This window comes from Melozone crissalis, unplaced genomic scaffold, assembly GCF_028551555.1.
Source record: "Melozone crissalis strain CALT ecotype California unplaced genomic scaffold, PUWL_Pcris_2 ptg000036l_1, whole genome shotgun sequence".
Classification (NCBI taxonomy): Eukaryota; Metazoa; Chordata; class Aves; order Passeriformes; family Passerellidae; genus Melozone; species Melozone crissalis.
In genome coordinates, this window is record NW_026535814.1 from 2,050,188 (window position 1) to 2,071,836 (window position 21,649).

Below are 21,649 nucleotides of genomic sequence, written 5' to 3' on the forward strand. Positions count from 1 at the left end.
ACTTGATTTACCTAATGCAATTAACTGTAGTCCATTGATTCTTTTGCAGGTGTTTCTCCTTCTGGTGCTGCTGTTTTGGATAGTCAAGGATATGAAGCTGTTCTGACAGTAGCAGCTAGTGATGAACCACATGGAGTACTAAATTTTGCTTCTCCATCCAGGGTAGTTTTACTTCCAGAGGAAAACAAAACAGTTCAACTTTTTATTAACAGAGAATTTGGATCTCTAGGTTTGTATAACATCTCCAAGAGAAATTATATTTTGTTTTCAAAATTATTAGACAAATGAAAGCCATGACAGGGAGGCTAGAAATTCTGGAAAACCTTGGATACAACTGTGTTTTCAGAACTTCTGGGCTCTTTACTGCAGGCTTGAAAACTAAGTTTTAGTTAAAACTGAAGCCATAAACTTTAATTTCACAGCATGGGAAGTCTGGGAGCTATGGTATTGCTAGCTGGCTGTTAGGGTTGTACTTTTATGTCCAGCAAATGTCTTGAATTGTCTTTCCAGAAGAAATAAAAAAAACATGAGAAAAGGAGCTTGTATGGAATTATCATTCCCACATATTGCATAATTTTAAAAATGTTACCTGCTGATCAATTTCCCCTCTATAAACTTCCAGAATCTGACAGTTTAGGAATATCTCATGGAAAAAGTTGCGCTGATGCCTCTGAATTCAGTTTATGCCTCTCCTAAGAATTCTGTATTTCTTTTTAATTCAATTTTCCTTTTAAAATCAAATTAAATAGTACTAACTTCAATAATGTAATGTGTGCCTAAATATTTTTTGTGGTTTTTTTTCCTGAGTACTTTGACTTCCATTGAGACATAGCATACACAATAATTTTCTATTCACATTTTTAGGCTATATTTAGACCTCTGTTAAAATCTCTCTTATTTTTGTTTTCTTTGTTTTGAGGTGAAGTGATCATTGAAACAAACATTCAAGATCTGGGCACACTACAAATTTGCAGAGGAATTTAAATATAATTTCTTTTTTTCCCATTTCTTTTTCAATGTCAATCAGTATGTAAATTACCTTTCAAATGCTACTTAGGAAAATATTAATAAATTCTAAGTTTCCATTGTAAATGTAAAATCTCTCAATTGAACTCCATATTTATTAACTAAAATGAAGATTCTTTTATATCTTATGTTTTATTTCATACAGACTAACTTTGAATTTCATTTGTCATTTTATCTCCAGGATCACTCACTTTAAATTTGCAACTTGACTTACTGGCAGATTTGTGAGATGTGGCTTTGTAATAATTAAAAAAAACCAAAACTCTAGCTTTCCCTCTAGTATAATTAATCAATGTGTCCTGTAATTTTTATTCTCTATAAATATCTATGTCAGTCTATTTGGGAAGGAAACTAAATTTAGAACTCTCCTTAGAGCCTTTCTTAGACATCAGTCATTCCTGAAACACTCTACTTCCCTTGACACCAAACCTGGTATAAATAATACACTAGATGTCCCAGGTATGTAATGTAATATTTGCAGTTCACAGCACCTCAAATAGATGAATGCATTGAGTCCTAATGCTTTCTGCGTCCTGTAATCTTGGACAAATTATTAAAGGCTGGACTAAAAGAAATAAGTCCCATTGGTGTTTTAATCCTCTGGTTTGTAGTTAGGCTTTCCATTTCTTCAATGAGGATTTGGTCTATTTTCTTTGTCTATTCTAGTGAACATTTCATAAGAATTGAAAAAAGTGGGGGTTTTTTTGTCACATTTTAAACAGGTGCTATCAATGTTACATATGCCACAATTCCAGGATTGGTCTCCTTAAGTAATCAGACAGAGGGGACCTTGGCTGAACCAGGAGCTGATTATGTAGCTGTTTCTGACTCAGTGATTTTGAAAGAAGGAGAAACTTCAGCTGCCATAAATGTTACTATTCTAGAGGTAAATTCTATATCCTTTCACTCTATACTTATTGGTATGACAATTGAAAAGGAATATTGTGGAACCTGAATCTTTTATGCTGTATTATTTGAAGCTATTGATTTTATGGTAATTTAGAAAGACTGCTTTGTTCTTTAAGGATAAAAAATCACAGAAGGACAGATAATAACAGAAGAGTGCTACTTATAGTTAAGTGAAATGTAACTCTCTCATAATGACTTTATTTTCTGATATTCAGATCAGTGTCATTCATTGCTTGCTACTGGCTCTTATTTTGTCAGTAGTTGCCATGTGTGCCTGCAGAATTGAGCAGAAATCTATTCACATCTAGTTCAGAGTCACTGCAGTATTTTCCATTAAATATAATGTTTTACTTTATAATTTACATTTTATGTAAAAATGTTCCAGGAAATTGGAAACATAAATTAATTCTAATGTTGCTATAAGGTTAGAGACTTGTAGTGTGTTATTTTTTGACAAATTCTGTGATTGTTTCTTAAAGAAAATGAAAAGAGAATATACTGGATTTGTGTTTTGTAGGATGATGTACCAGAAGTACAAGAATTCTTCTTGGTTAATTTAACTGCAGTGGAACTTATCATGAACCATTCAACTTCCTCCCCTCCCAGGCTGGGTAAAACAACTTACAAACCATTATGATTATTTTTATTTTTATATCTGTTGAATGCACATTATATTACTCTGGCATATCATTATTCCGCTTACTACTTCCCAAATAAGCCAAAATGAGACAAGATAGAACATCAAACATAGTCATTATGACACTATTTTTTAAAGCCCTGTAAAAATTATAAGACAAATTTCACAGAGGAGTTATTTAGTAATTACCAGTTGGAGAATACAGTTATCTCAAAAGTTGTGTTGGCAATGTGTTAATGTGATTTTAAATTCTGTAAATGACAGAAACAAATATGTACAAAGAATTCCTTCAAGTTCCTTTGCTCACTCTTTCAAAAGTATCTTTTTATTACTTTTTATCAGATTTGCTTGTAGGAGTCATGATCTACTGCGTTCCTACTCTTCCACAGAACTTCATTTATTGCTTGCTTATTCCTCAATTCTGCTGCCTAATTCAGTAGCACAGCTGCCATTGGCTTTAAAGACAGTTGGGTTATCCTGTGACACCAGTGATTAATTGTGCTGATTATTTCTAACATCGTCTATGACTCTTTTCCCCTTTCTTTGCATGCGTATTGAAGTGACAGAATTAATTCGTTACAGACTGAAAGGTAACTTGAAAGATTGATTGCTGCTGTATAGACTGAGCTCTGATTAGTTGAGTCTAAAATTTAAAACACAGAAAGAGTAACATTAAAGTATGAAGGATTTCCTGATTTAAATTTTTCTGAGCGACACATAATCTTACCTTCTGCTGTAAGTGGTTAGCAGTCTGAGTACGACCATTTGACTCTGATGTACTTAGGATGATCAGATAATAGTTTTAATCCATGAGGCAAAATTTTGTCCTCATTATAAAATATCACAATTAATTCTGTTATCAGACTATTTTCTAATCTTGTTTTTCCTTTTTGTGTATTTTCTTTGTTATGATTGAGAATTCAAATCCTTGTTGATGCAGTGCATTTGTTTAGGATTTAGCAATCCTGTTCTCCATAGAAAACCTGTAATATAATTCTAGGTGTCTAATATCAAAAGTGATGGGTGTCCTGCACATGGTACTGATATGCAGTTAATCGTACCAATCTGGAATATATCATAAATGCTGTCTCTGTCTTAGCCATGTGCATGCAATATGTGGTGTAGGTCTGGGATGTCTGTGACATATAGTTAAACACATGGAACTTAAGTGACCTTTATTTCTGATCTGAGACTTTCTGGATATGGAGCAGAAGCAGGAAACATAAAGGACAATTCTGTTTTCTTCATGCTGCTCTCACTCCATCCCATCATCTAGAACAGGTGGAAGAAAAGGCCCGACTCTAATACAAAAGTGCAAGGAATTAAGAAAAGGGAAAATGTTCAAAACTTGAAAGTGATGAATGAATAAAATTAATGGATAGAAGCAAGAATTAAGATAGGGTAAAATGGCAGGAGGTCATCAGGAGAGAGGGGAGATGCCAGATGTGAAATTAGAGGTCTGATATTGAAAGTGAAGTGTTATGGGTCTTGAGTGAGTTGATCAGACTATGACATGATGAGGGAAAACACCAGTTAGGAATCTGAAGGGTCTATATGCACTGTAATCCCTATGGATTTCAAAACCTTTCTGCTGTTTGTATAGAGGTATTGCAGCTGCTGTTCATATTCGTCATTGTCTCATAGTGTTAGATCTGCATTCAAGCCAGTGATCATTTAATTTTATTAAGTTTTATCTGATTTAATAGAAATCTCTCATATTGATCTAAAAATAGTATATTTACTACAGATTTAGTGGAGTCAATTTTTTTTGTAGAAATTGTCAATCTTAATTTATTTTTAATTTTTATTAAAGTAAATTGAGATATTCATGTGATGCTGTTTAAACAAAATAAGGCATTATTTTGTCAGAAGAATCAAGTTCTGACTGTCAAGTTCTGGTCTGTGAAATTAGTGGAAATTGCCGGCATTAATCTATTATTAATATTTTCACAGGGCAATACATGCAATAATCTTGCAAAGTTATTATGAATAAACATGTATTTTTATATGGTAATAGAATCTTAAAATACATAAACTAACTAAAAGGAAATTAATAATTCTTTTTTTATAGCAAAATCTGTGGTGTGTGCCATTAAGATATATTATCAGGCACTAAAATATTAATATGAGATGATATATTGGATCATTTATTATTCTTTTTTACTCATTTTCCCTCCAATATTCAGAATGGCACTGTCTGCAAAACATTAAATATCATCATAAGAAAGACACACAATGAATTAAGACTTGATGAAAATCTTGCTGTTGTAATTTTCTACTTTTTCTGTGCCATGAGTTTCCTTCAATTTTTTTCTTTTTTTTTTTTTAAATACATTGAATATAATGGTGTAATTCAAGGCCCTGTGTTGTAGCTCTAATAGTAAGCTACTAAGGACAGATTTTCTTGAAGTCTTTCCAAGTATCCTGTTCACTTCCTTTTCTCCTCTGCATTTTTGAAATGGAAAATTATTTTTTTCTTCTACAAAATTAGTAAAGATGTAAAGAAATGCTTCTGCTATTCTTGAAAATAATGAAAATTCATTCTGTGGTTCTTACATACTTGTCTTTCTGTTTTTCCTTTTAGATGTAGAAGGTTTAGCTTCTCAAATTATTATTGATGCTAATGATGGAGTAAGCGGAGTAGTTGAATGGGAAAGTACCAAGTAAGTCTTGTCACCTTGAAGAACTCCCTATGGGAGTTAATGATTAGTGTTGCCCAACTATTTTCATTTTCTGTTAACAGTAAAACTCCTATTGATGTTGGGAACAGATCTTTGAGCTGACTACATATTACTCAGTTCAGTGGAACTGGAAAGATAATTCCCACAAAAAGCCCAACATTTGCAGTATGTTTACTCAGAAATCTCATGCTACCATGTATTTATTTCCACTATTGTCCTTTGGTATTGTGGACTTCCATCACTCCCTCAAGCCTCCATCCAGTGCCCCAGCCTCTGCATCCGTGTAAGCACGCACATTGACATCTCCCAGATCTTTTTTGCTGATTTCCAGGAGCTAGGAAAAAGGCATCCATGCTCATAGACAGGCTTAACCTAGTTCAAGTCCGTTTTTATAAGAAAAAAAAGGTATAATGGTTGCATTAGACAAGTGGCTTTACTGTAATAGGCACTTTTTCTTAACAGGTAGATGGGATGATTTTAAGTGAAAATATAAAAATTATCTATCTACCATCTTATTAAAATAACATGCTCAGTGATCCCTGAGAATTTGTCTTGGTTTTTGTTTAAGTTTTGCAGTTAATGAAAGTCATGGGAATCTGACCATAATGGCATACCGAAACAAAGGATCTTATGGAAATGTGTCTGTGTTTTTTTATGCCCAAAATTTGGAGGCACAACTGGGTTTGGATTTTAATGTGGTCTCAAGGGTAAGAAGCAGATTTTAAATCTAGTAGTTTTCGTTTCTTCAACTTCCTAAAAAGAACATAGTCTTATTTATTCTGCAGAATGGTCACTAGTTCAGCCATATTTCTCAACTTCTTTCAGTTGCTCTGATCATCTGAATAGAGATACATTTAGTCATCTTATTTTAGTCTTTCTTTCTTTTTTAGTACTAAAGCATTTTAAAATATAAGACACATTTTGTACTTTGAAACATCTATTTCAAATACAATTTGCTTAGAAAGAGAATATAAGATTTCATGTGAGTTTTAATATTTTTTTGCAAAATAACTTTCAAAGTTAATTGCTCTTGTTTGTCCACACTCTATGATGTGTTAAACTATTTAACTATTTTGCTTCTTTTTCAGTCAATTTATAAAATTATTATAAAATTGACATAGAAATTACTGTTCTTGTCTCTTCTTTCCGCCTTATTTAAGGCAATTCTGCTTAACCTTAGTTTAAAATTTCTGTGTGCATTATCAGCTAATGAATATTCAATGCTTTCTGTGTTTCAATGCTAGACTCTTTTTTTTGCTGATGGAGAAAGGAATAAATCTGTTGTTGTTGTGATTTGTGATGATGATATTCCTGAAGGTCCTGAGAAGTTCCAGTTAATTCTAACAAATCCCTCATTTGGCCTGGAATTAGGGGAGAACACAACAGGTAAAATTTGGTTTTGATATCCTCATTTTTCAGAATTGTATCTCAGTCACTTTAATTTCATTCTTCTGCATAATCATGTTTTAGAAAACACCAGTGTATTCCTATGGTAAATTATTAATCTCATTTGGAAATTCTTAAACATCACTGTGAAAAATGTAAAACTAACAAAATAATAAGTAAAATAAGGAATCAGGAAGTGCAAAAGCTGGATGTTTTAATAAGAGAGTCTAGATTCTTCCTCTCTAGAAATCTTTCTAGATAAAGCAAAATACTTACATATTCTTTTAAGTAGTATCAGGGACATAAAAGCAATATAATTATATTAAAGAAAGAGTGGATTTGTGTATATATTTATTTATTTGTATATGTGTACTATTATATTTTAGTATTTTAATTAAAACATATTTCTATTACTTATTTTTCAAAAGCCACAATTACTATATTTGCCAATGATGATGGACACGGAATTTTGTCATTCAATAACAGTGATCACTTCTTCCTAAGAGAGCAAACAGCTCTCCATCTGATGGAAAGTGTCGCAGTATTAAATATTATTAGAGAACCTCCTCAGGGAATATTTGGAACAGTGTCTGTTCAGTATCTTGTAAGTGAAATCAATTCTTCAGAGCCATCAGTGGATTTGGCCCCTTCTCAAGGATACATTGTGCTGGAAGAGGGAGTCAGATTTAAGGTAATACGGTAGTTATAACACAAAAAGTAAAGAAGGCTTTTTAAAAAATTATTTGAAACATTTCAGCAATGTTTGTGGTTTTTCATGTATTAATTTTTTTCTTATGTTTTCCTTAATTTTCAGAATAAACTGAGCTAGTGGGAGTGCAGAAAAATTAAATATGCTTTTCTCTAGATATTTCTCTCTCTGTAATAGTTCAGATAAACTGAAAACAATATAATGGGTATATAGTATGATGTGTGTATAGGACCATTTAATTATGTGTTTAGCATGTAGCTGAAAGATAAACTTTGACATGCAGTCATAATTTTGTACTGTAAATAATTGCGGTGGAATTAAAAATACTATTCCTTTATGTGGCATGAACTGAAGAGAGTATGTTGCAGGAGAGGCAAAAGGTGAACAACTTTCAGAGTTTTAGAAATTTAAAATTAGTTATTTTTTTGGCAGTATTAATCCCACTTCTTCTGAACTGTCCCCACAAGAATTTCAGCTATCTTAAGTGTGTCAGTAACAGGTTAGTATATTATGGTTAGGGGAGTAGGATCTGAAACAAATCTTTCTGGAAACACTGGTTTTCAGTTTCTGAACCTAAAATGCATTTGACGCCTCAGTGATGGCCAGTTTAGCAGATCTCTGAGAAGTAGGGGGTAAAAGATTTCTTAATAGAGTCTTTATGGTTTATTGAAGAAGTAAATAGAGATCTAAAATGTTGTAAGCTCTATTTTAATTCCAGACCTGTTATTACTAAATAATTTTTTTTAAGGCAAATCTCTATGTACTACTGTAACTTTCACGTCTTTGGGTAATTCGGAGGATGACAGTGAAAACATTTATTTCTTTATATAGAGTTCTCTGCTGATTTGAGACCACCTTGAGACAATCCTATTCTTATCCACCTTGGTGCAGTAGAGGGAACAAAACACCAAGAAGAGAGTATTTCAAATATTTCTCTGTTGCCTTTTTTTCCTTCTTTATCCCCAGATAGTTACCAGAAATGTGACTACCCTGTTGCCCATGAGATAGCTCAGTTGACAACTAAAGTAAAGTAAACCCACCTTGACTGAGCTGTGATCAGGTAGCTGTATCAAGGAATGTGTAGAATAAGTACAAAACAAAAGTAATAAAAAAGGATCAAAACCTGTTAAACTTCAGGGTATCTTATTATAAGTGTAAAGAGGAGAAGGGGAAAAATAAAAAGAACGTGGATATGCTCGTGCTAGTGTTGCACTAATGGAGGTCAGCAGAGGGATTACTTTTGAACCCCAGCCTGAACTATCCAGGCCTTATTCCTGCCTTCTCCAGTTCATGAGCTGCTGTTGTACTGCCCTGCTGTCCAGAGCTGTACAGAGAAAGAATAAAAACAGCAGCATGGCTTGAATAACATTGTCATTATTAGCTGTCAAGTCTCAGCAGCTTTCTATGCTTGTTTCTTGTCAGACACTTCATATTTCTGCAATCCTGGATGAAGAACCAGAATTGGATGAGCACTTTATTGTCACCTTGTTCAATCCAACTGGAGGAGCCAGACTAGGCACCAGAGTGCAAACTATGATTACAATATTACAGAACCAGGCTCCACTGGGGCTTTTCAGCATCTACCCAGTTACAAATAGGTACTGAACCCTGATTCAATTAAAAGGAAGGTTTTTTTAATATTCATAGAGATAGTTTCCCTTTAATAAAAAAATTAGGAATCCAGTTTTAAACTTTATGATTTTAAAAATGACACTATTTGTCAAATATCATTACTGCTGTACAGCAGAGCAGAAAAGCATCTTAAATGGACTGTTCACCATTAAAAATGTTGATTTCTCTGTGCATTTTTTCCTTGAAACAGTACTTCATTATTCCTCAAATATTTCACTAAAAATAATCAATATTACAAATTCCAAACCACAAACCAGTGCCCCAGGAATCAGAAATTTTCTAATTTACCTATTTATTTAAGCCTGTATAAGATACACTCTCACTCAGGGCTGTTTTTTCAGAACCAAATGAGCCAATCTTACTTGGACAGGCTCAGGAAGTGGCCCTAGGGAATCTCATGAGGTTTAACAAGACCAAATATGAAGTGCTGCACTTGGGTCAGAGCAGCCCCCAGTACGGGCTGGGGGTGAACAGATCGAGAGCTGCCCTGCCCCAAAGGACATGGGGTGCTGGTGAGGGGCTGGACATGAGCCAGCCATGGGCACTTGCAGCCCAGAAAGCCAAATGCGTCCTGGGCTGCATGCAAAGCCCTGTGGGCAGCTTTGGAGGGAGGAGATTCTGCCCCTCTGCCCCACTCTGGTGACACCCCACCTGCAGAGCTGCCTCCAGCTCTGGGCTCCTCAGCACAGGAAGGACATGGAGCTGCTGGAGCAAGACAGGAGGAGGCCACTCAGTTCATCAGAGGGATGGAGCACCTCTGCTGTGAGGAATGCTGAGAGAATTGGGATTGATCAGCCAGGAGAAGAGGCAGCTTTGTGCTGACCCACTTGCAGCCTTCTAGTGCCTAAAGGAAGCCTATCTGAAAGTTGGAGAGGGACTTTTGGCAAGGGCACGTAGTGACAAGAGGGAATGGCTTAAAACTGAGAGACAGTAGGTTTAGATTAAGTATCAAGAAGAAATTCTTTACTGTGAAGATGGTGAGGCACTGGCAAGAGAAGCTGTGGATGCCACATCCCTGTCGGTGTTCAAGGTCAGGTTCAATGGAGCAATCTAGTGGAAGATGTGGTCTAGTGGAAGATGTCCCTGCTTATGGCAGGAGGGCTGGAACAAGATGATCTTTAAGGTTCTTTTCAACCCAAACCATTCTGTGATTATATTAGTCTATGATACGGAATGATGTTTTCAGAAATCATTCAGCTTCACCCATACAATTGTGTCTTAGATTTCAGGCTGGTTTAAGATTTTTTTGAATTTCCTATTATTTTATCAAAGTCTTGCGTGAAGAAACATTGGGCAACCTTAATTAGTATTAGTCCACCACAGAGCAAACCCATTTTCTTTTTATTGCATATTCTGTGCTGAAAACATACAGTAAGAATTCTATTTTTATACTATAAAAATAATGCGTCTTAAAATTTATTTCACAATTCTCAAATTTAGGACAAGTGTCTTCACAGTTGAAGAAGCGAACACTACAGTTTATTTGAAAGTTTCACGGAGTAATGGGCTCAACGTATCTGTGAGTGTCGAGTGGGAGACATTGTCGGATACTGCATTTGGCATCAGTACGTTCACTTTATCAAGAGCATCTGTTGCTGTTTTCAGAATAGCTACAGAGTAACAAAACATACAGGAGATATAACTTGGGAATGAAAATTTACTTATAATATTCCTATGATATCAAAATCCATTAGATAAAAGATCTTGGCTACTTAAGAGTCAGTTTGTCATCGGCCCTTGCTGCCATAATTTCAACAATCTGTGTTGCTCTTCCTGTTGCTTATATATTTTCACAAGACCTTTGATTTATACATATGTTCTTTACTACTTGTAATTCTGCATTTTTCTAAATAATATAAAATACACTATTTTCTCTAAGTGTTGAATGACTAGGCCATTTAAGAATCTTATTTCCATGGCTACTACTTGTGACGAGAGAGAAAATGAGGATAAAGATATTTTTAGTTTCTTTGTCACTTTTTTATTTCTTCTTATCTAGTTAATTTTCTCACTACCTAAATTCCAAACTGAATCACACTCAATTTGCCTATGCATCCTCCATGTGTAATAGTAATATATGAGAAATTAATTTATTATTTAACTCTCAATACAGCCTCAGTGCTATATCATGTCCATGCATTTACATGCACTTATACCAACTATTTAGAAACAACTCAGAATATCGATTAGGCATTTAGATCATGGTGCTAAAAATGTCAAGATTGTGGGTTTGACCTTTGTATAAGCCACTCACTTAAGAGCTGGACTTGATAGTCCTTGTGGTCCATTTAAACTCAGAATATTCTGTAATTTCTGATGCTAGATTTGGTTTTCACAAATAAGTAATGAAAATGGTGTTGTTAAAGACCGTAAAGATAAATACTTTTTTCTTATACTGTATTGCAGGGGATGGTATTAGTGTTCTGTCTGTCATGCAAAGCTTTGTGGAAGAGTCAGCAGCTGGCTGGTGTTTCTTTGAATTGGAAAACAACCTGTATGGTGTGCTGTTGCGTTCACCTCCATCTGTGTTTTCTACTCTTTACCAGTGGAAAGGAGTTTTTGTTGCCATCGAGGTAAATGCTTGCTTACAGACACCACCATTAACCATGCTGCTTAATAAAACCTTGATGTTTCAGTTCTGCATTTTTGTTCCTCTCTCAGAATTTCAGTATGTGGAATCCTAAAAGCTGTGTGTCTTTCCAAATCCATGCCTCTCCCTACCTTGTGATTACTCATGGAGGAAGCAGTTGGGGAGCTTCCAACAGCAGTGTATATGCATTCATGCCTGAACACAAACTATTGAAGGTAAATCTGTGTTACTTACAAATTCATTAAATAATGGGGTTAGAAAGGACTTTGTGAGGTGCTTCTGTTCCACCATGATTTGGGAAAAAGAACTGTTTTCAGAGAGTTTAGCAACTGAAGACTCTGCATGAGTCAGTGATGTAAGTTACTGTCTTGGTTTAGGCCAGGGCAGGGTTAATTTTGCAGTAGCTAGGAGGGGTATGCCTGGAGCCCGGAGGTTATTCTATACCACCCAGGGGAAAGGGGCCCTCCTGGGGGTTGGGGTAGTTGGGTGCAGTTCACATATTGATGGGTTTTGCATAGTGAGCATTTTCACATGTGAATTTTGGCTCTCTTGTACCCTCTGCTATTATTATATTTGTTTTTAATGTTAATTTTCTTTTCACGTTGCTGATTCCAGTAAATTGTCCTTATCTCAACCCATGATCTTCACCTTTTGTGCTTCCAATTCTCCTCTCCAGTCCACTTCAGGGGGGAAAGGAAGAGGCAGTATGGTTTGGAGTGTTTCAGTGGAAATACTAAACTGAGAAATACCATTCCTAAACCATGAAAGTTGTTACAGCTTGTTTAATGTTTTTTATAGTCATGTTTTGAGGGAGAGATAAAATTACCTTGGAAGTGAAGAAAGAAATTGTGGAGTAATTAAGTCATAGAGCATTTTCTGAAAAATGTATGATAACCAATATTAATTTTGTAAAATGATCCTATATATATTTTTTAAACTATAAAAGTACATCTATGAAAATTTTAATATATTTTATATATCTTTTGTATGCTTACAGTTTTTAAAGCTATGTATGCATATGTATGAACTTGAACTGACTTCAAAATACCATTTTTGCCATATTTTCCTTGTAGCTACAGACCCTCTCTATTTTGGATACCACACTTGTCAAACATTTTGCTGTGGATGAAGAAGACTATTTGGTTTTTGTGAGTGATACCACCAGTTTCAGTTCCATCCAGGTTAGAGCACACTTGTCTTCATGGCTTTGATGTAGGTAGTTTGATTAGTTTTCAGTTTGAAATATGAAGGAAATATAGATAAAACAGTACGTATGTATTCCTGAAAAATTAGTTACATTTCTATTATAGACTTATAAGACATTAAATTCTAGACTTGTTTAAATGTAACAACACTCCTTACATTAGCATGTAATTTAGACTTGTTTTGATTATATTGCTACTGACATTTCTGATTTGAAGTCTATTACATTAAATAACTATAGAAATAGCTTCTGACCATAAACCTATTCATCTGAAGAACAGGCACAGGCACTTTCAGTGAGGTAGTTACTTACAGTTGCTTATCAGTGTGCTTCCTACACCATAATGTAGGATCCACTACAGAAATAAGGAATTCAGTTAATTATAAGTCTTTCCAATTTCTCATCAAAACACTTAATTTCTTTTTTCTTAGTCCTTGTTATAAATATATAATAAAATACATATTCTATTTTTGCAGGTTTTCCAGTGGAATAAAGATATATTTGTGCTGCATCATCAACTACCACTTTACAAAGCTCAGAGCATTGCCTTGTTTCCCCGAGGAGGCATTATGTACTTACTAGTTTCTTTGTCAAATACCAGCCAGAATGTACTCTTGTACCAATGGCTGAATAATGAGTTTAGGAATCTTCGTCAGTTACCAGCAAAAGAAATAAAACATATGGAGGCCTGGACCTCTGGATCTGATATATATTTAATTGTTGCAAAAGGTATTTAGCAGAAAACAAACACTGAGTTTGCTAAGGATGTGCTCGCTTGTTTGATAGCAAAGGTATTTGGAATAAAAGGGGTTTAGATAGAGATTAAAATATTACTGCTGGATGACAGTTTGCTGAAAAGGATCTTACCAAAGTAATCTGTGATTTGTACCTCAGAAAATGAAAGCATTGTGTATGTTCTCAAATATTTGTGAAACTAATGAAATATTTTCCCAATAACAATAGGGAATAATAACTCTATTCATCTAGCTGCTAATTGCACCCTTTCTAAGCTTTCCTGAGTTTTGTTATATGCAAAGAGTGTTGTTCAGCAAAGTACATTTTTATTACAAGTATAACACTTTAGACATTGTTTTATGTCTGCATCACTGTGATTCTTTAAAAGTGTGTATTGCAGTCCATAGGTTACTTTGCCATTGACTGTTGTCTGCTGGGCTTTTTATTGTTCTTTTATATGAATGTGTGCAGAAAAACCCTTAAATTATGTCATGGAATAAATCATCTAATGGGAAATCATGCTCTGGAGTTATGCAAGTAAAAAGGAAGATAAAATCACTGGACTCACTTTGTAATTAAAGTTGCCAACCTCTGCCTTTGAATGGCCACCAGTGTGTGATTTGAGGCAGCAATATAATGTATGTATAATGTATGTTTTGTAATTTTTCCCCTTTGTAGAAACTGGAAATTCTGAAATTTTCATCTGGGAGACAGGGCAGTCTACCTTCAGACACTTTCAGTCTCTTCCAGTCTCTGCTGTAAGAAACATCCATGTTTTCATACCTCCTTCAGGTTTAGGTAAGATTTTGTTTATAGTACTGGAATTGAAGAAATATATGCATTCAATTTTCACATTATTTATCAGATTTTAAGAGATACTTTTAACAATTGAGCTGCCAAGGGTATTTCTGATATTACAAGAAGTTTTAAATATATCACTGAATATGTATTTTTTCTCTTCCTTGCTCAATGTAGTTCACATCCTCCTCTCTGGTAAGGACACAACAGCACTGTACTCCTGGAACTCGGAAGGGAACCAGTTCTCTCTGATGCTGGAAGCCCCATATGCAGATCATATCACTTTCACTACTGCAAAGTCTCTGAACTCCAGCAAGAGTTTGATTGCTCTTACTGTTGAATCCAGCTCCCAGATTTATGAGCTGACAACTATCTCCAACCAGTCAGATTTTATACCTAGGTAGGTCTTTTGGTTTATCTCCCAGCTCTTGCATTCCTTTTTCTGTGGTAGTCTTTTTGTTACAGTGAAGACCATAATAGGCTCCTCTGTGTGATGTGTTTATTAACACTAAAGAGAATTTTTCAGAGGTCGACTTAAGATAACTTGAAGTCAAACTTCTCTCAATTTGCTTTAAAATATGTAATAAAAGGACTTGTAGTTTAACTGGATATTGAAGCTTTTATTTAGGATAAATTAAATTACATTACATTAATAAGAAATATCAGTTACTATATGTTCTATTGTTATTAAGAATAAAAACAAGCCAAACACTAATCCCACAACCTTTAAACTTCATTGACTTATTCAGGAATATAAACAACAATGTCAGCATCAAAAATGCTCTTTATACTTTCAGTAGTGCTTTCAAAGTTTGTTAATCATATCCTCAGTTTATAATTACTTGATGTGTTTGTTTGTATGCTAGTTCAGGTGAATTGATATTTGAGCCTAGAGACATGGAAGCTGTGATAGCAGTCAATATCCTGGATGACATCATCCCAGAGGAGGAAGAATGTTTTCAAGTGCGCCTGAAAAACCCTAAAGGAGGTGCAGAGATTGGTGTCCACAGTTTTGTTAACATAATTATTCCTCCCAATGACAATGCCTATGGAATCATTGCATTTGCCCAGGTAAAACTTGTAAGGTAAATCATTAAAATATGTATATATAATTTCTGAATAGCAGAACACAAGCATACTTAAATTGCATGTGGCAGGTTCTTTTTCTAAAGTCTTGTAACAACCTGAGACAGAAGGGCTTTGACTTCCATTTAGCATTGTTACTTGGTTATATAGATGACAGGTGATAGAAACTCAGTTCCAGTCTGTCCCTATTGTGGACTTTTTATCATCCGCTTACATTTAGAATAACCCATTATTTTATCAGTTTTACTTTGCAGCAACCTAAAAAATTAGTTATCAGATGGCATATATGATATCGTCATAGTCTTTTTGATTGGGTAATCAAAGGAATTAAGTAAAGATTCTTTTCCTCTAAAATAGTTATGCCACAGGATGAGCCCATCTGCCTGAACAAAACAAAAACTTTGGAGAAAACATTAGACTATAGGCATTATTTGGAGTTGTTGATTCTTAAGTTTTCAAATGTTGCAGAAGTTATGTAAACAGATATATGTACTAAATGCATAATGAAGATATAAAACACAGAAGAATCATCACTGAAATGAAACATTGTGTGAGGAGGGTGAATATTAGTAAAGTAACAACATGAAAAAGATGGCTGTCTTGAAAGTCTACATGTTTATCTGCTTCACATGATTTGGATATAAAATACTGTACCAAAAAAAAAAACCTAACAAAAACCATTGAATTTTTGCCTCAGTATGAAGAGGTCTGACATTTCAAATTCTTGTGTTTATGAAATTTGGACCTGTTGAGTATTAAGTTATAAAAGTTTAATCAATAGACTTGCATTTAGCTGCTTAATAGTTGAATAATTTATTGAAGCCCAATGTCTCTGTTCTTTTGAATATGCTGTTCTCTAAAGAAACTTCTCTTTTTAAGAAAATAAAGAAAATAATACAGTTCTGCTGCTGTATGTTTTCCAGAGTTCTTTATTTAAGCAAATTGAAGAAATGGAACACGACAGCTTGATCACCCTGAATATTGAACGTTTAATAGGAACATATGGACGAGTTACAGTAGAGTGGATCACTAATGGGAGCATAAGTGATGTATTTCCAGCTTCAGGAATGGTATTTAATAATATCACTATTATTGGGGAGGCACTTACTGTATTGTCTCAGACAATAGAAAAAGATGTACTGAGTAAGAAGGACAGTACACGTTAGATTGCCCCACTTTTCTGTTAATCCCTGCTTCCTGGTCCTTTCCTGTGATTCAAATGTTTTTTGTTTCTGGCTGGCACATAATACACCCTTACACTTCTAGAACCTGATATTGCAAAGGTGTCCAGGCACAGGAGATGTGTATCTGTTGTATCCTATTCCCATCTTCCTTTTTTCCTGCTGTGAGATTCAATTACTATGTAAAACTGTTTGCATAGGTGGGAATCTGGGAATGTTTGCTCTTTGTCATGACCTTTTCAATACAACGGAGAACTTAAGTGGCCCAGCAGAATATGAGAAGTCCCAGTTTTCTATGTTTTTGAGACTTCCCAGCCATGTTAAAATCCAGTTTTTCCTGTGGCCAAAGCTCTCTATATGCCCTGGGACTGGCAGGAGTCAGTTTCTGTAAATCAAAGTCCCCCACCTTCTGGCTGTCTGTCGTGTACACAAAGCCTGAAAAATAGTGAAGAGAAAAATAAATGAACTGGAAATCAAGGGTGCCAAAACAATTATTCTGAAATTGTTAGAGTACTCCTTGTGCATTCCAGCTACATACCATATGAGTACACTGCATAGCTTTGCATGCAGGAAGAGTCAGATAGGATGATATTAAGTGGAAATTTCTCTTTGTCCTACACATTATGTGTAGACTAGACTAGATGTGTTTCTAGACACATCTTTGTTGAGAAAGACCTAATCAAGTGGCAGGCCTTTTGAATTTAAAAATAAGAATATAGATAGACAAAGCATGTATCAATCATTTTATCTGAAGAAGAAGAAAAATAGAAGTTGAGTAGCCATTTTTTTTCACATAGCAATGATTTTAGGAGATATATGTTCATTATTTTGATATGGATATATGTGGTGTGTTGACCTTAGCTGTCTAAACCCCCAACTATTTCTCTCTTACCCCCCATCTCAGCAGGATGAGGAGAAAGAGAAAAATCTTGAGATAAAGGCTGTTTAATAAGAAAAGAAAAAGTCATTGTCTACCTGGATTTCTTCAAGGTTTTTGATACAGCTTGCTGTGGGTTTCTTCTAAATAAAGTAATGTGTTACTGCTGCCCCCAGGGAGTGGTGGTAAATAGCTCCTGTTCAAACTGGCAACTTGTCACAAGTGTGGTCCCTCAGGGATCAATATTGGGCCCAACAGTTTTTAATAACTTCATAAGTGATGTAGGTGATGAGCTCAGGTGTACTCTGATGAAGTTTGACAATGTGAGGAAGTGGACTCTTTGGAGAGCCATCTAGCAGGAAGACCTGAGTAGACTGGAAGATTCGTCAGGAACAAATGTTGCACTATGGAAAACATAATTCAGGAGTGCAGCACCCACTGGCATCTATCCTGGCTGGGGATTAGCTCCAGGGAAAGGAACCTGGGGATTCTCCTGGTCAATAAACTCAATATAAACATTATAAACATAAATATGAACATTGATGCAATCAACCAGAATGTTGCATAAACAAGGCCACTCCCAGCAGAGATGAAGCAGTCATTAGCCCACTTTACTGAGCATGTTTTGGGCTACAGCTGTTCAGTTTTGGTCCTCATTATGGAAAATAGATATGGGCAGGCTGGTAGGGGTCCAGAGCTGGCCACAAATGTGGTTAGAGGACAGGGAAGACTGTCATATGAGGAAAGGCTGAGAGAACAGTTCAATTTTGAGAGAAGGTTATGGGAAGGCCTTATGTTCAGACTATGTGTTGGTATTTGAAAGGCAGTGACAAAGGAGAATACTTTCTGCAAGGTGTCATGTTGAAAAGACAAGGGGTAATGGATGTAAGTTACTCCTGTGGAGATTCTCACTGGACATAAGAGGAAAATTTTTCACCATGAGAACAATCATCCATTGGAATAACCTTCCCAGGAAAGTTGTGGAATCCCCAAAACAGATACTTTTAAGATTGAGCTGGAGAGGATGCTGGGCCATCTTGGTTAGACTGTGGTACTGCCAAGAAAGATTGGGCCAGATAATCCTTGTGGTCCCTTCCAACCTTGTATTCTATGATTCTATAAGATATATATGTGTGTATGCAGATGCGTTTTATAACTGATAGAGTTTACAGAATAAAACTCTAGGTTCACTAACACTGACGAGAAATTTGACTTTTTTCCTGCTTTCTCTCTAAAACTTTAGGTTACATTTTCAGAAGGTCAAGCCCTGTCCACAATCACCCTGACAATTCTTGCGGACAGTGTTGCAGAACTTTCAGAGGCAGTGGAAATCATACTCACCCGTGTTACCACTGTGGATGTTCAAGATAGCACAAAAGGAGCTGTCATTGATCCCGAAAGGGCAAGAGCTGTACTTAGCATTTTACCCAGTGACTCTCCACATGGTGTGATTGAATGGCACATGGAGTCTCTCTTTGTTAAAACCACAGAGCCAGAAGGTAAGTCTGTTTCTTGATTCTTAGGAAAAAATATATGTTTTTTCAAAGTCAGCATTGTTGAAGCTATAACACTGGTTACATAAATGTATATTTATATACATACATATATACATGTATGTATATATGTATAAATATATCAGCAGTTTTTTATTAAAGTTTTTATATATCAACAATATTTTATTATTTATAACATAAATATCCCTTAAAATATGTAACTATGCTGTATTTCACATTGCATACATCATATTCTTCAGCCATTCTTGTTTGAGAGGTAAGCTGCAAATCACGAATGCATGAAATACTTGTGTTTATTTAAAAAGCAGAAGTTACCCATTTAGTGGGATTGCTATATTGTTTAAAATAATTTGCATAGAAAGACTTTCCTCTTGAAGTGGCTCAAGAAGGGAAGTCTTTTGCTCAGAGGCCTAGGGGAAGGAAGGAAGCATAGCAGGAGTCAATTCTGCTTCATGAAAAAGCTGGTATTTTTCTGCTTGCAGTTACAGGTTTGATATGGTTTTCCTTCCAGGCACAAGTTGAAAAAGATCTCCCAGGCACTTGATCAGAGGAGAACTGCCATGATGGGCAGGCTTCTTCCCTCTCTCCTGGTTCAGGGAGCTAGCTGACATTTTTTGGGGCTCTTCTCACAGTTACCTGATAGGCTATTCATACTTTACAATCCAGTTAGAATTTTCTAAAAATTTAATATTCTGTCCATATTAAAAAATTAGATATACAAAAAATACTTTTTTCATCAGAGTATATTATCACAGGTGAAATATTCTAACATGTTTTATTTTCAGGTGAATTGGTGTTGCCCCTTTATTAGCACCTAGAAGCAATGTATAGGATTCTGTTAATTTCTTACACATTATAAACATTTATACTTTGAAGTTAGGATTCAAGGAAGGTTCCTAGCTTCCACTGGTTGCACAGTTGGTTTTTTTTTCCAATCTTTAAATATTGTACTTTTAATAAATTATTCACAAATTCTGTCTGTGTAATAATACCTGGTTACAATAACTGCTTTGAAGTGCAAGCCTATTTAAGCCTAATTTCATCTATTTCTGCAGTCATATATGCACTACTTTTAGCCAGATTATGTGTTTCATTATTGATTGGATAAAATAAATCTGCTTTCCCAAAAGGATGCTGAGCCTGGCTGATGCAAGTCTATTTAACTTCTTCGATATTTGAGTTAAGGAAATGTGATGTTTACAGCCAGAATGACTACCCTCAATACCACTTTCTGTGTTAGAATCTATAGTGATGGCCTAGGCATGAAAGGTCAGGCCAATTACTGAGATAGAAGTTTTGAAGGATAACTGAATAAAAGTAGAAGTGTTGAAGTAATAATTTGTGTAACACACATATAAAACTGTATATATTTAATATCTTATTCTAGATCCAGTTTTTCAATGCACAGTATCTTCAAATATAGGTACTGTTTTGTGTGTTGACATCACTTGTGTGTGCTCATCTGCTTAAGTCCTAGAATTCTCCAAGGGCCGTTGTGTCACTGAGCAAATTGAAGCGCTTCTAGCAAGCAGCTCTGGTAGTTAGGTGACCTGAGAATCAAGCAGGCCAAGGGCTGAAATATGGCTTCCATAGGGCTCATCCTAGTCTCAGTTCTCTTCAACATCTTCATCAACAACTGTAGCATGAAGGGGGGTGGGTCAGAGACAGAGATGACACACACACCTGAAGTCCATGTGGCAACAGAGAGCATTCATTGTTTGAACCTCTCTTTATAAAGGGGCTTTGAAATGCTCATTGGTCTGATAGCACTAGATAGCTCATTGGTCTGATCTTTTAAAGCTGCTCAGCTCCTGGACAAGTGCGATGTCTGCAGCATAGGATAGAAGGTAATTAATTGAGATTCCTCTCTGTCAACCCAGGGCCCAGTTTATGGAACCGGCTGGTTTTCTTATTTACATCCAAATTAATTGCCCAGTACAAGCCAGCTTGTACTGTGATATACTGTGAGAAACGACTTGGGTCCAGGACTCTTGGGAATACTACGTTTGCTGACAATATTAAACTGGGAGGAGCTCCCTTGAGGGCAGAGAGGCCCTGAGGAGAGACCTCAACAAATTAGAAAGACCTTGACAAGTTACAGCACTGGGCAATCACCAACTATATGAATTTTAACAAAGGAAAGTAACAGATTCTGCACCTGGGATGGGGCAACTCTGGATGGATGGACAGTCTGGGGAATGAGATGCTGGAGAGCAGCGCCATGGAAAGGAACCTGAGGGTCCTGGTCGGGGACAAATTGAACATGAGCCAGCAGTGCCCTGGCAGCCAGGAGGGCCAAGCGTGTCCTGGGGGGCATCAGGCCCAGCATTGCCAGCCAGGCAAGGGAGGGGATTGCCCTGCTCTGCTCTGCTCTGCTCTGCTCTGCTCTGCTCTGGGGCAGCCTCACCTTGAGTACTGGGGGCAGGTTATGTCACTTCAGCATAAGAAAGACATTAAACTTTTAGACAGCTTGCAGAGGAGGGCCATGAGGATAGTGAAGGCCTTGAGGGGAAGTCGTATGAGGAGTGGGTGAGGTTATTTGGTCTGCTCAGCCTGGAAAGGAGCAGACTGAGGGGAGACCTTATTGCAGTTTCAACTTCCTCATGAGGGGAAGAGGAGGGGCAGACACTGATTGCTGCACTCTCTGGTGCCCTGTGACAGGACTTAAATAAATTGCATGAAGC

General features: G+C 35.9%; 1 protein-coding gene across 1 annotated transcript in view; it reads left to right on the forward strand.

The window, feature by feature from the left end:
- The window catches only part of ADGRV1 (adhesion G protein-coupled receptor V1), a 271,123-nt gene that overhangs the window by 67,571 nt on the left and 181,903 nt on the right, over positions 1 to 21,649 (forward strand). The window contains exons 38-55 of the mRNA XM_054283215.1: positions 50 to 229; positions 1,749 to 1,912; positions 2,453 to 2,546; positions 5,157 to 5,235; positions 5,822 to 5,960; positions 6,498 to 6,639; positions 7,068 to 7,330; positions 8,771 to 8,946; positions 10,421 to 10,545; positions 11,387 to 11,553; positions 11,642 to 11,785; positions 12,644 to 12,751; positions 13,251 to 13,503; positions 14,188 to 14,307; positions 14,485 to 14,707; positions 15,174 to 15,378; positions 16,317 to 16,463; positions 18,695 to 18,950. Of these exons, the coding sequence (XP_054139190.1) occupies positions 50 to 229; positions 1,749 to 1,912; positions 2,453 to 2,546; positions 5,157 to 5,235; positions 5,822 to 5,960; positions 6,498 to 6,639; positions 7,068 to 7,330; positions 8,771 to 8,946; positions 10,421 to 10,545; positions 11,387 to 11,553; positions 11,642 to 11,785; positions 12,644 to 12,751; positions 13,251 to 13,503; positions 14,188 to 14,307; positions 14,485 to 14,707; positions 15,174 to 15,378; positions 16,317 to 16,463; positions 18,695 to 18,950 (2,985 nt within the window). The remainder of the gene's footprint in view (positions 1 to 49; positions 230 to 1,748; positions 1,913 to 2,452; positions 2,547 to 5,156; positions 5,236 to 5,821; positions 5,961 to 6,497; positions 6,640 to 7,067; positions 7,331 to 8,770; positions 8,947 to 10,420; positions 10,546 to 11,386; positions 11,554 to 11,641; positions 11,786 to 12,643; positions 12,752 to 13,250; positions 13,504 to 14,187; positions 14,308 to 14,484; positions 14,708 to 15,173; positions 15,379 to 16,316; positions 16,464 to 18,694; positions 18,951 to 21,649) is intronic.